This window comes from Oncorhynchus nerka, linkage group LG28 (genome assembly GCF_034236695.1).
Source record: "Oncorhynchus nerka isolate Pitt River linkage group LG28, Oner_Uvic_2.0, whole genome shotgun sequence".
Taxonomy (NCBI): Eukaryota; Metazoa; Chordata; class Actinopteri; order Salmoniformes; family Salmonidae; genus Oncorhynchus; species Oncorhynchus nerka.
Window position 1 is genome coordinate 39481060 of NC_088423.1, and position 15101 is coordinate 39496160.

The 15101-nt window shown below is 40.7% G+C and overlaps 1 protein-coding gene and 1 pseudogene across 1 annotated transcript; one reads left to right on the forward strand and one right to left on the reverse strand.

Moving 5' to 3' along the window:
* Nucleotides 1-590: 590 nt before the first annotated feature.
* LOC115113219 (glutathione S-transferase omega-1) lies at nt 591-10480 on the forward strand. The gene is made up of 7 exons (XM_029640613.2): nt 591-732; nt 832-883; nt 1589-1697; nt 1818-2040; nt 3292-3393; nt 9375-9481; nt 9920-10480. Exons 2-7 carry the CDS (start codon nt 856-858, stop codon nt 10068-10070), a joined length of 720 nt encoding a protein of 239 aa, XP_029496473.1. The 5' UTR covers nt 591-732; nt 832-855; the 3' UTR covers nt 10071-10480.
* A 1714-nt stretch (nt 10481-12194) lies between these two features.
* On the reverse strand, nt 12195-14975 carry LOC115113220 (inositol 1,4,5-trisphosphate receptor-interacting protein-like; annotated as a pseudogene).
* Nucleotides 14976-15101: the final 126 nt, after the last annotated feature.

Sequence of the window (15101 nt, forward strand, 5' to 3'; positions counted from 1 at the left end):
GAGGGGAATGAGGAGGTGGATGTTATCGCCAAGCAGGCTCTTAAACATCCTAATGCTGCGATGGAATTGTCCATCAGTAAAGCAGAAGCCAGGGAGTTGATTAAAAGTTTTTTTTTTAAGTGGTTAAAAACAAATGGCAAGAGTTGTGGAAAAGGGAGGGAAATTGAAGACCCCTGTATAAGATCCAGGAAAACGTGGTGGCAGGGAAGTCACAAGGCTGAGACTGGGACACAAGTCGCAATAGCAAATTGAAATTGGTGGAAAAACATCTGACTGGGAGGTGTGATCATTGTCAGGGGGAGAGGGAGACAGTGGAACACATTATTTTTCAGTGCAAGCAATATGGGAGGGAAAGGGAGAAATTGTTATTAGAATTGAGTAATGGGGTTGAAGAGCTAATATTAAGTGAACTGCTGGGGAAATCTTCAGGGGGTGTACAGTATTTATGTATTTGTTTGCTTTGGGAGATGAGAATATTGGGTAGGATTTAGACCTTCCCTGTCTCTGGTCCACACTCCAGTCCAGTTGGTGGCGGTAATGCACCTTAAAATTGGTTGCCAACCGCCATATAAAATACACAGAATAAGAAAAAGCAAAAGCAGAAGAATAAGAAACGAGTTCTAAATTCGACACGCACAGGGAAGTAAGTTACTCGACTTGTCAAATCAACACAGACCTCGAAAACCTAACAAAATAATACCAGAATAGAACGTTACTGAAGAAAATATCTTGGTAAGTATTAAATTGTACAAAACATGTGAACAAAGAGTCTTTGCATTTTATGTTTGTATTCAAGAAGTATGCATGAATTTGTCCCTTTGTTTCATGTAGAGACTAAATAATTGCTCATCTACCATGGCCTCTGAAAAATGTTTTGCGAAAGGTAAGAAAGACTTTCTAAAATATATTTGGCATGTGTTGTCATGGCTAGGCTATTCGTTGGAGATAACGTTAGCTGTGTTTTCTACCCTTGTCGTTGACTCATTATATTGGTCATTCTACGAATAGAATGCCTTACTTTTGTCAAAAATGACTATTTATTAAAATAGTATATTCTGTCATAAAGAGCACATGTTCAACTTTGTCCCATCTCAAGGGGACAGAGTTGACGATTTCATATTTCAGGGGGAATGGAAGCTTGGTTCAATGATATTTTGCACAGTCATGACAACTGAACGTTTTTCTATGGGAACAATTGTAATAGGCCATCTACTTCTGGTTAAGGAGGGGCTGTTTACTTTACACGATATCTTGACGTATGACCTGATTTGGCCTGGCATTTTGCAAAGTCACCATGATCGCGATGTGCTTCCTGTTGACAGGTACTCTTAGTTATACAAAATTACTCTCACTGGATTATAGGGCTCTTGGTTCACAGTATCACTGCAAGGGCTTTAAACATTCTATTCACAAGATCATGTAAATACATGACCATATCTGATGATGACAGCCAGGATCAAGTGGGAAAGAGTAGAACACACATCCCATGGCTAGGCCTATATGCTGAATAGCAAGGGATCTGCAATAAACCAAATCTTAGATATGTATTGGGCTTAATGAGTGGACATTATTTCCCTTTATTAAACAGGAAGCTCTGCTCCTGGCCTGGTTGCCAAAGGTCAAATCAGGCTCTACAGTATGAGGTTCTGCCCCTTTGCCCACAGAACCAGACTAGTGCTTCATGCCAAGGGGATCAAGTAAGTTGCTACCAGTACCAACAGAATTTTAAGGAGTTACTGTCATTTTACACAATAGCCTCCATAAATTTCACTAAGATTATATTAATAATAATCAAGTAACTTTTAATTTTGCCTTAGGCATGACACTGTCAACATTAATTTGAAAGACAAACCTGAGTGGTTCCTTAAGAAGAACCCTCTTGGCCTGGTTCCAACATTGGAGACTTCGAGTGGTCAGGTGATCTACGAGTCACCAATCACCTGTGACTACCTGGATGAGGTTTACACAGACAAAAAGCTGCTCCCAGCTGATCCTTTTCAGAAGGCCCAACAGAAAATGATGCTGGAGAATTTCTCCAAGGTATGCTTAGCTCTCAATACAATAATATTTTACACTCTGTAAAGGAAACCATGAAAGTATTCCCTTTACTTTTTCCACATTTTGTTACATTACAGCCTTATTGTAAAATTTCAGCACACTTTTTTTCCCTCATCAATCTACACACAATACCCCATAATGATAAAGCAAAAACAGGTTTTTGGAAAATTTTGCAAATGTATTAAACTGATATCACATTTATATAAATATTCAGACCCTTTACTCAGTACTTTGTTGATGAACCTTTGGCAGTGATTACTGCCTTGAGTCTTGATGCTACAAGCTTGGCACACCTGTACTTGGGATGTTTCTCCCATTCTCCTCTGCAGATCCTCTCAAGCTCTGTCAGGTTGGATGGGGAGCATCACTGCACAGCTATTTTTAGATCTCTCCAGAGATGATCGATCGGGTTCAAGTCCGGGCTCTTGCTGGGCCGCTCAAGGACGTTCAGAGGCTTGTCCCAAAGCCACTCCTACATTGTCTTGGCTGTGTGCATAGGGCCGTTGTCCTGTTGGAAGGTGAACGTTTGCCCCAGTCTGAGGTCCAGAGCACTCTGGAGCAGGTTTTCATCAAGGATCTCTGTACTTTGCTCTGTTCATCTTTCCCTCGATCCTGACTAGTCTCCCAGTCCCTGCCGCTGAAAAAAAATCCCTGCAGCATAATGCTGCCACCATGCTTCACTGAAGTGATGGTGCCAGGTTTCTTCCACACGTGTCACTTGGCATTCAGGCTAATGAGTTTAATCTTGGTTTCATCAAACCAGAGAATCTTGTTTCTCATGAGCTCTACGTAAAATTCCTCTGACCTCATGGCTTGGTTTTTGCTCTGACATGCGCTGTTGAATGTGTGACCTTATACAGACAGGTGTGCCTTTCCAAATCATATCCAATCAATTGAATTTACCACAGGTGGACTCCAAGTTGTAGAAACAATTTTCTAAAAACCTGTTTTCGCTTTGTTATTATGGGGTATTGTGTGTGTGTGTGTAGATTGTGGATTTATTTTGATACATTTTAGAATGACGCTGTAACGTAACAAAATGTGGAAAAGGTCGAGGGTCTGAATACTTTACGAATGCACTGTATGTCTCCGTCACTTCAATACATAATAATAGCTTATATTTTTGTGCTTTGTCTTTTGCTTTTGAACTTGTATATAGACCCAGATACTTTACCAACACTACAGTTTGGATTGCAAATACATTTACCCTTATTCTAAATATATATTTTCCAGGTAACACCATATTTCTACAAGATACCAATGGGGAAAAAAAATGGAGAAGACATTTCAGTGCTGGAAGGGGAGCTGAAAGAGAAATTTGTGAAATTGAATGACGTAAGTCACTACAGACCAGGGTTTCCGTTATGATAATGTTGCACTGGTCATTTGATTGGCAGCATTTTAATTTACTGGACATTTGAAACGTGATGTGTGTCCTTACCGCACTCTTTGAAGGCATTAGAATAACTGTCCACATTTACTTTTCCTCCTTGTCCTCAAGATGAGTAATGAACCCCAAATAACTAACCTATACATAGGCAGCGTGTGAGTTCCATGTTTGGGGAAGCAAATTTTCACTGTAAAAATTCCATTCATCGTTGTAGTTGCAGACTTATGTAAAATAGCCTAATGTGATTAGAAGAGGCCTGGGCTATAGGCTATATCAGATACGTTTTCATTGCACGGGGAAAACTCATTTCATGCCATTCTACTACACTTCATATGACTGGAGACATTAGCAGAATATTTTTTAATACAACAAATTGCAGGGTAGCTTACTCTGCTGACACTGACAAACTGGAGGAAGGAATTGTTGTCCAAAAACAAACTTTTCTTAAGTGGCACTGACCCAACAATGGGAGTGAATGTGCACATTCACTGGGGATATGGCTTGACGCTCTCCCCTGGTGCCAATAAGATAGGCCATGTGTCAAACGCATTCCACCAACGGCCGAGTGTCTGCGGGTTCTCTCCTCCCTTCTTGATTGAGGAATTAAGGTCAAGAATTCGTAAGGAAATCCCCTCACCTGGTTGTCTAGGTCTTAATTGAAAGGAAAGACTCAAAACCATCAGACACTAAGCCCTCCATGGAATGAGTTTGACACCACTGCTATAGGTCTACTGTTGTTCGCTCAATTGGGTTGAGACTTTATAATTAAAATGAAGTTTTTTTTCATTGTCTTCTCTTTACAGCAGTGTTTTCCCGCGATTGAATTTTGAAATGTTGCGATATGCCTATTTGGGCCTCCTATTTTTCACTAACAGTCGCAACTCAACAATTATTTGGTATTCACTGTGTGCACACTGTCTAATTTGCGACCTGCCTTTCCTTCCGACTGTAGTCAATACGATTTTAAAACAATCCACAACTAGGCTAGGAGAAGCTAATGATCCTCTGTGGCCAAATCACGCTTTAGTAGCCTATTTTGAATGATTTGTATTTATTTCTGTGTAGTTTGGAGTATGCTAATTATGTTATATAATTTTGGCAATCTTAATTCAATTTACTTAGGGAAAGCTTAGCTTCCCCTAGCCTTATGGACACACCGCCTAGGTCAATCTACTATCCCTGATAGTAGAAAATGTTACCTATTCTGTTGGTCAGCTTGTCAAGAAAGAAATAGCCCAAACTGACTCTGGAACAGATCACAAATTCACACAACCAGTAGGCCTAGGCTAGATGAAAAAAAATATATACAGTATATCACGAGTACACCCCTCACATTTTTGTAAATATTTTAGTACATCTTTGTGACAACACTAAAGAAATGACACTTTGCTACAATGTAAAGTAGTGAGTGTACAGCTTGTATAACAGTGTAAATTTGCTGTCCCCTCAAAATAACTCAATACACAGCCATTGTCTAAACCGATGGCAACGAAAGTGAGTACACCCCTAAGTGAAAATGTCCAAATTGTGTGGCCACCATCATTTTCCAACACTGCCTTAACCCTCTTGGGCATGGAGTTCACCAGAGCTTCACAGGTTGCCACTGGAGTACTCTTCCACTCCTCCATCTCCTCCATGACAACATCACGGAGCTGGTGGATGTTAGAGACCTTGCACTACTCCACCTTCTGTTTGAGGATGCCCCACAGATGCTCAAATAGGGTTTAGGTCTGGAGACATGCTTGGCCAGTCAATCACCTTTAACCTCAGCTTCTTTAGCAAGGCAATGGTCGTCTTGTAGGTGTGTTTGGGGTCGTTGGAATACTGTTGGAATACTGCCCTGTGGCCCAGTCTCTGAAGGGAGGGGATCATGCTCTGCTTCAGTATGTCACAGTACATGTTGACATTCATGGTTCCCTCAATGAACTGTAGCTCCCCAGTGCCGGCAGCACTCATGCAGCCCCAGACCATGACACTCCCACCCTTTTCTTTGTACTCTCACCTGGTTTCCGCCACACACGCTTGACACCATCTGAACCAAATAAGTTTCTTGGTCTCATTAGACCACAGGACATGGTTCCAGTAATCCATGTCCTTAGTCTGCTTGTCTTCAGCAAACTGTTTGTGGACTATAGGAAAAGGAGGACTGAACAGGCCCCCATTAACATTGATGGGCTGTAGGGGAGCGAGTCGAGAGTTTAAGTCTGTGGTGTCCACATCACCAACAAACTATAATGGTCGAAACACACCAAGACTGTTGTGTAGAGGGCATGACAACACCAAAGATTTGGCATGGGTCCTCAGAACCTCAAAGTTATACAGTTGAACTATTGAGAGCATCATGATTGGGTGCACCACCGCCTGGTATGGCAACTGCTCGGCATCTAACCCTAAGGCGCTACAGAGGGTAATGTGTACAGCCCAGTACATCACTTGGTCCAAGCTTCCTGACATCCAGTACCTATATACTAGGCGGTGTCAGGGCAAGGCCCAAAAATGTGTCAGACTCCAGTCACCCAAGTCATAGACTGTTATGTCTGCTATGGTACGGCAAGCGGTACCGGAGCGCCAAGTCTAGGACCCAAAGGCTCCTTAACAGGTTCTATCCCCAAGCCATAAGAATGCTGAATAATTAATGAAATGGCTACCCAGACTATTTACATTCACCCCCCCCCCCCTTACACTGCTGCTACTCGCTGTTTATTATACTATGCAGTCACTTTACAAATTACCTACACTAACCTGTACCCCTGCACATTGACTCACATTGACCAGTAGCCCCTGTATTTAGCCTCGTTATTATGGAATTTTCTTGTTAATTTGATTTATATAGTAAATATTTTTAACTCTTTCTTGAACTGCATTGTTGGTTGAGGGCTTGTAATTAAGCATTTCACTCCTTTTATTTGGCGCATGTGACAAAACATTTGATTTGAATGTGCATTTGGCTACCGGACAGTGAAAGAAAATTGAAAACCAATAGAATATGAGAGAAAGAGGCTACTTGTCTTTGTAAAATAATTGCCTCCACGCATATGGTCAGATTTGGCGTAGGCTACTTTGAAGCAAGGTAAAACGTGCCTCATAATATGTAGTAGTGCTGTTCCGACAAAAAAATAATAATAATATTGGTTTACCGACAAGTCTTACGTTTTTTTTATTTTGACCAGTCAATTGGTTGACATTTTTAAACATGTATTTTTTCCCATATAGAGAGACACCCTGTGTTTTTTAATAGTCAATAGTTAATAGTCAACTATAAGCATTGGGCTTGTCTGAGGCTTAAAGCTTATGGTTTGATAAAATAAAGCAAAGGCCTCACGAGGGCACCAGAGATGTAGATAACCACAAGGGGGGAAAAAACTTAACCTGAACAACTTTTCCTCCTCCTGGTTTTCGCAGATTCTGCCATTACTCTCCTGAAGTTGCCGGTAATAGGCTACATGGAGTCGGCAACCTTTCTCATGTTGAATGCCAATTTCTTACCATTTCTACTGCTCTGCGTGTCAGTTATGGTTTTAATATGGTAAATTTTTGTGAGAAACATTTTTAATTTATAATAACGTCTTCATATCTCAATCATTGTCATCTGGTTAGTCAAAATCCTATTCAAATTTAAACGAAAGTGATACTTTTTAGGTTGGTAACTTTATTGCCATTGCCAACCATGTAGAAATAGCCTGCATAAAGCCATCAAATAATATTTCAGCCTGCAGGTAGAAAATATCCTGATTTAAAAATAAATGTCCTATAAATCACATTGGCTACACATGGCCTGTCAGCAACGAACTTGAAACATTGTATTATCGACTTAAGTTTGGTCTAGCCCTGACACTTGCGCTAGCAACATTATATAAAATATTCTGGTCCCTCGAGTTTCCCTGCCAGTGAGCTTGAGACAGACACAGTTGTAGGCAATTTGCACAAGGGATAGGAAGCAGTGCTTGACTTGGGCAGGAGCTCACTGGAGCTTAATACCGGCAACTCAAGTTTTCTACTGCTTGAGCTCCTGTTCCTCTTATAGAATATTAGCTTAAAAGTATTGTGGAACTCCTGCACCTAAATATAAACAGTACCAGCACCTAAAATGATTACAGGTTCCTATTTCAGTCCAAGTCCAGCACTGATAAGAAGTAATCAGCTCTGCCTATTTTATGACATTTCCACTGGATCAGAGAATGCCATTTTTTTGCTTTCATGCTGAGGGGTTATCGAAAGGGAGAGATGTGTGCACGTCCTTACTCAACATTGACAGGAGCGCTCCAAACAAAAGACAATGACTAAATTTGACAACTCGTAAATGGAATGAAATAAACAAACTTGTTTCTCACAAGTGTAGGATAGTTTGCAGAGTGCACAACCTATGTGTTCACTCAGACCATGAGAATGGGAAGACTGTAATAATAATATTGAATGCATTAAAATAATTACCATAACCAAAGCAACAAACATTGCAGATGACAAATTATATGAATTAACTGTAAATGTAATGGTGAATTGATATAAACTAACAATCAAACACAAACAATTCACACAATGAAGTTATGAATTTGACATCTACATTGGCCATGCAGCATTTACGGTGATATGGCCCTCAGTAGAAGTCAGGGCATTCATACTTATTGCGCTTCATGGAGCAGTATAGAGCTGTTGTCAAGGAAGTGAGTTTGGGCGGTACATCCTGTGTAAACACAATCATGTCAATGCAGAGCTATACAGAGCCCTCCACATTCTACACAATTTGAGATGCACATGGCGATGCGCTACAAAGCTCAATTTGGCCTCTGCATGCCTCTGGGGGCTCCGTAATTGCATCACACCCTCCATATGGTGCCTCAAACCACATTTTCGGATCAAGCTTAAGTTTGCTTTTAGTCTAGGCCTCCGCAATGAATTAGTTCACTGAAATATATATATATATATTTGTTACTGCTCGACTAACACAATCTTGGTTGACCCAACAGCCTAACGACCAGTCGACTAATTGGGGTCAGCCCTAATATGTAGTAACATGTTCAGGTCTCAAACAATGATGTAGCTACATGTTTTAAAAATGCCCACTGCCTCCAGCTCATTGCGAAGTGGTGGTGTGTGTGTGTGTGTGTGTGTGTGAGATGAATTTAAGCCTGCCTACTGTTGCCTAAGCATTTGAATGGTGAATTGGAAGCACGCTTCAATTACCAGTTGAGAAATAAAAAGCAGCTCTTTTTAATCATGGCCAAAAATATTTGTAAAATATGATTGCGTTTAGAATTGTTGCACAATGATTGATTGGTCTTATTTTAATTTTTTTTATACATTTATTTAACTAGGCAAGTCAGTTAAGAACTGACTTATTTTCAATGACGGCCTAGGAACAGTGGGTTAACTGCCTGTTCAGGGGCAGAACGACAGATTTGTACCTTGTCAGCTCGGGGGTTTGAACTTGCAACCTTCCGGTTACTAGTCCAACGCTCTAAACACTAGGCTACCCTGCATGCCGTCTTTGGCCAATATAAAAGCTCTCTGACAGATTTTCCACTCAGCATCTGTCTGTATGCTGTGTGCGTGTGATAAATAAGATACATAAAGAATATAGACACACACACAACAATTTAATTCTACTAAATTATGCAAATGAAACCATGACTGGGAAAATGCATTTCCATCAATGCATTTTCTTCTCCCGGTTATCTGGTGGTAATTTTATTTATAGGCTTTTTCTTCTTTTTTACTGCCAAAAGCCGGCTACTACCGGCTAGCAGAAACCCTGCTAGATATAAACATTAACAATATATTACTACTGTTTTAGGGATTTACCTTGATTACATCCAGATTGAAATGTTTTGAAAGTTTATTATCAATTTAAGTCAATTTATTATCTTAATAGTTTACAATAAAATGGCATTATTCATGTATCTCTAAAATACTGAACTTTTGTTTTCAGGATCTTGTCAATAAGAAGTCCAAGTTCTTTGGTGGAAATGCAATCACAATGATCGATTACATGATGTGGCCATGGTTTGAGAGGCTGGAGATCTTTGAGTTGAAGCAGTATGTATCCATTCTAAATTAAATATAATTTTTTTCTTTCAATTTAAGGCATCTCAACCCTTGAAATCCATAGCTATGTGGGAGTTGTGGAACACTCTTGAGACCTAGGCACATATTCCCAAAGAGTGCTAATCTAGGACCATGTCCTCCCTGTCCACATGATTTTATTCATTATGATTTAAAAAATCCTAAATTGATCCAAGATCAGCACTCTTACTCTGAGATGCTTTGTGACTGACTGCTGGCCCTAGTCTAAGAATAGCTGTCAACAAAGTCCTCCGCATTATTGCATCTCTCTAATAGGGTTTATGAGATCGATTAGTCCTCCTCTTGCTTGTGAGATTTAGTTTGGTTCCCAACCAAAGTGCACTTTGAGTGACACGGACTCATTAGCCCCATTTCCAAAATGCAAATAAATGTCTCCTCTCTAATTTCCAGCTGTCTGGATGGTACCCCTGAGCTGAAGAAGTGGACAGAGCATATGTCCGAGGATCAAACTGTCAAAGCCACCATGTTCCCCACTGAGACCTACAAGGCATTTTACAAGACCTACGCAGACGGGAAACCCAATTATGACTATGGCCTGTAGATATGTGGCACTTAACCCTTGGCCGTCCAGTTACCGGATTTTTAAATTACTCTAAATGTTTATTCCTGCTCAGGTAATTAGGGAATTAGATGTACATGTCAATACAGTTGTGCATCTCATAGAAAACTTTTCTGAAAGGTTATTTCTGTCTACAAAGTCAAATATATTTTCTGTTTATTTTTCATATGGAACATGTATTGTCTGATTACCAATGTTTTGAATGGACACAATACAATGTAGAATGATTATGTAGTTTGGAACAAGTGGTAGATCATAACAAATGTTGATGGAACTATTTGAATAATGACTTATGGTTGATTTCGATTATGCATTGTCCACACACAGCATATTTTTTTTTTTACATGTAAACTATATGAATATCTTTATGTAATAAAGACTGCACAACTAGAGTCTGATATTTTTATGTTGGTGTCCTGAAATCTGGAAGTTAAATTGTTTTTTTGATAGTCATCTCCATTATTTTCTTTTCACCACTAGTCCTGGCATAAACCTATACTGTACTTGGACAGGTCTGTGAATAGAGGGTGGAGTACTACCGTGGAATAACATAATTGCTTTGTGGAATTACGATTGCCACTGTCTTGCCTGTCAAGTAGCTAAATCTCAACGCAAGTAATTAAGCCAATCATACAAATTGCCAAGAATGCCTTCAAGATTTATGAATAAACACTGCAAATGCAACATGCAGCGATTCTAAAAGTACACTGTGTTAAAATAGGCAAGTTACAATATGTTCGTATTTTAATGTTTAAGGACTCTTGGAAGATGAGGACTAAAAGATAAAAATAAAATGATAAGTACCTATACAACTTAATTTAAACATTACATATTGTTGTATACAAATTATATTTTAATGTGTATTCCACTCATCCATTTCAAACCATGAATTTCAATTTGCCAAAGACTAAACAGAGGGGATTTGTTTCCTTCAGTTACGTTTACCTCAACCTTACAATTTAACAGCTGCTGTGTACAACGTAACTGCCCGCAACCGCAACGCTCTCCAGAGGGTGGTGCGGTCTGCCCAACGTATTATCAGGGGCAAACTACCCGCCCTCCAGGACACTTACAGCACTGATGTCACAGGAAGGCCAAAAAGATCATCAACCACCCGAGCCACTGCCTGTTCACCCCGCTATCATCCAGAAGGTGAGGTCAGTACAGGCTATCATGGAAAATTGCGAGATTATGTTATAGTGCTTGAAAGATTATATAATCTTTGTATTGCATTAGAATGGTTGTTTTATTCGACAGAATAGAATCTGTCGACTATTGTGTGTTCAGTGTTCCACTGAGGATGGGCCTCTATGAGATAGCACTGACAGAGGAGATTTACGATGTCTGGCCAATAAAGCCTAAAGAGCATTCCAGATAGTGAGGTAATGTTTTGGTACTATGATGTACCAAGAACGAGATTAGAACCTCGTCTTAGAGACCAAACTGAACAATAATTTATTGTGAATGCTATCTGGCTATGGGATACTCCTCTCTCAAGTAAAAGTATTTCTTTGTGAACAGTTCCGATTATCTGTGGTTTGTCATGTCGACTAGGGGGTGGATCTTTGCTATAAAAGATCTCAGTTGCCATTATGTTGACCACTCTCAACTTTTCATTAGAGATACTGAAATGTTGAAAGTCAAATGCTATTGCAAAAGCTTAAAATAGTTAAAGACAAAGTTTAAGTATAACTCTGACTTGTGGGTGGTTTATAACTCCTCATTTAGTAATACAGGAAATTACCACGACAAGGCGCATCAAAGCTGGGACCGAGACTGAAAAACTGCTTCTATCTCAAGGCCATCAGGCTGTTAAACAGCCATCACAAGCACATTAGAGGCTGCTGCCTATAGGCAAAGACTAGAAATCACTCACTTTAAGGAATGGAACACTAGTAATTTTAATAATGTTTAGATATCGAGCATTACTCATCTCATATGTATATACTGTATTCTATACTATTCTATGGTATCTTAGTCACTTAATCATGTTTACAAATCTTGCTTTGCTCATCTCCTATGTATAGTGGCTTGAGAAAGTATTCACCCCCATTGGCATTTTTCCTATTTTGTTGCCTTACAACCTGGAATTAAAATATATTTTTTGGGGGGTTGTATCATTTGATTTATACAACATGCCTACCACTTTCAAGATGCAAAATATTGTTTTATTTGAAACAAACAAGAAATAAGACAAAAAAACTGAACTATTCACCCCCCCCCCAAAGTAAATACGTTGTAGAGCCACCTTTTGCAGCAATGACAGCTGCAAGTCTCTTGGGGTATGTCTCTATAAGCTTGGCACATCAAACAACTGGGATGTTTGCCCATTCTTCAAGGCAAAACTGCTCCAGCTCCTTCAAGTTGGATAGCTTCCACTGGTGTACAGCAATCTTTAAGTCATACCACAGATTCTCAATTGGATTGAGGTCTGGGCTTTGACTAGGCCATTCCAAGACATTTAAACCACTCGAGTGTTGCTTTAGCAGTATGCTTAGGGTTATTGTCCTGCTAGAAGGTGAACCTCTGTCCCAGTCTCAAATCTCTGAAGACTGAAACAGGTTTCCCTCCAGAATTTCCCTGTATTTAGCGCCATCCATCATTCCTTCAATTCTGACCAGTTTCCCAGTCCCTGCCGATGAAAAACATCCCCGCAGCATGATGCTGCCACCACCTTGCTTCACTGGGGATGGTGTTCCCGGGGTGATGAGAGGGGTTGGGTTTGCACCAGACATAGCGTTTTCCTTGATGGCCAAAAAGCTCTATTTTATTCTCATCTGACCAGAGAACCTTCTTCCATATGTTTGGGGATTCTCCCACATGCCTTTTGGCTAACACCAAATGTGTTTGCTTATTTTTTTCTTTAAGCAATGGCTTTTTTCTGGACACTCTTATGTAAAGCCCAGCTCTGTGGAGTGTACAGCTTAAAGTGGTCCAATGGACAGATATTCCAATCTCTGCTGTGGAGCTTTGCAGCTTCTTCAGGGTTATCTTTGGGGTCTTTGTTGTCTCTCTGATTAATGCCCTCCTTGCCTGGTCCGTGAGTCTCTTAGCAGGTTTGTTGTGGTGCCATATTCTTTCATTTTTTTAATAATGGATTTAATGGTGCTCCGTGGGATGTTCAAAGTTTCTAATATTTTTTTATAACCAAACCCTGATCTGTACTTTTCCACAACATTGTCCCTGACCTGTTTGGTCAGAGACTGAAAAACAGCTTCTATCTCAAGGTCATCAGATTGTTAAACAGCCTTCACTACCTCAGAGAGGCTGCTGCCTACATACAGACTTAAAATCATTGGCCACTTTAATAAGTTGATCTCTAGTCACTTTAATAATGCAACTTTAATAATGTTTACATATCTTGCATTACTCATCCCATATGTATATACTGTATTTTCATACCTATTGCATACCATACCATATCTATTGCATCTTGCCTATGCCGTTCGGTCATCGCTCATCCATATATTTATATGTATATATTCTTATTCCATCCCTTAGATATGTGTGTATTAGGTAGTTGTTGTGGAATTGTTAGATTTCTTTTTAGATATTACTGCACTGTCGGAACTAGAAGTACAAGCATTTCGCTACACTCACAATAACATCTTCTAACCATGTGTATGTGACCAATAACATTTTATCTGATCTGAAGTGGATTCAAACTCGTACTTGTGAAAAATCTGTCCCCAGGCTTTTGTCAAAGAGATCAGGAACCATGTCATGACCTGGTCCCTGGCCATAGAAGGCGTGTTCTTGGAGCACACAAGGTCGTACGGGCTGTGGTCAGCTATGGGCTTTTCATTTTTGCCATGCAGCAAGCATAGCATGTTTTCACCCAGGTTGGCAGAGCCACAGAGACAGCCGTCCTCATTCTACCATGTCACCTTGACCTGCCACAGCCCTGCATGTCCAGGGGCACATCACTAGTGGGGCTGCACCACAGCTGGAAGGAGTACACCTCCGGGGGGGTGAAAAGGACAATGAGAACGCACATCAGGGGCTTGCTCACCCTCCACGACTCAAAAATGCTCCCAACGCCCAAAGACCCCACCTCCATGTCAGCCTACCTGTCACACAAACTTCTCCGGGACTTCAGCAGGTCTTCAGTGAAGCCCTCAACAAATTCCTGCAATCTCCAGTTCTCATGGGCCGAGGTGTGGATTGATCTCTCACAGAAGCTGATTAGGACTCCCATATCGAGCATGAGGGTCTTGGAACTGATGGATCCACCCTCAACAAACCCATCCTCATCATCAGCGTAGTGGTTTCCATGCCTGCCAGATCCTGCCGACACACCTCGATAGAGAAGATGACCAGTGAGATGGCGCTCCAGAAGTGCCAGTCGTAGCCATCCTTCGAGCCAGGGTCCTGCTGCTCCTCCTACAGCCACACTTGCTCCAGCTCAAGCCTCTCCTCATGTGGGCCAGCAGCACATCATCCTGCTCTGGGAGAGTGGTCATCTCCTGGTGGAAAAGCAGCGGGTGGTTCAAGATGGCCGCTGCCACCCCCACAAACACCCGCACTATGGCCCCCTGCATCCTGGCTCCCTAGTCCTCAGGGAGGAGATAATTTGTAAGTCGCTCTGGATAAGAGCGTCTGCTAAATGACTTAAATGTAAATGTAAATGATAAAACCACAGCGTCACCCCTCACGCCAGCATCTCGTCGACTCTGACAATGCCTCAGCCCAACACCTGAAGAACAATTAGATTAAAAATATGTTATGAAATGTCATTGCAACTTTTATATTGGATATCATAGCCCTTCAGCTTGAGAGCTCTTTTAGGTCTTCAAACAAGTTGCTGTTGAGTATTGCTTTTGTGTCATTTTTGCTGTGCATTGCAAGGTGATTCAGTAGAATAATGAAACACAACCATTAGTTAACTCTGTGAACCTTCTTGAGGCAGCAGTCTGCCCCTCTAAATATAAAGAGAGCCGAGTGACTCACTGTTGACACAATATTGAACTGTGGACCCTGGAAGGAAGTAAGATAACCTTTTGAAAATGTGTT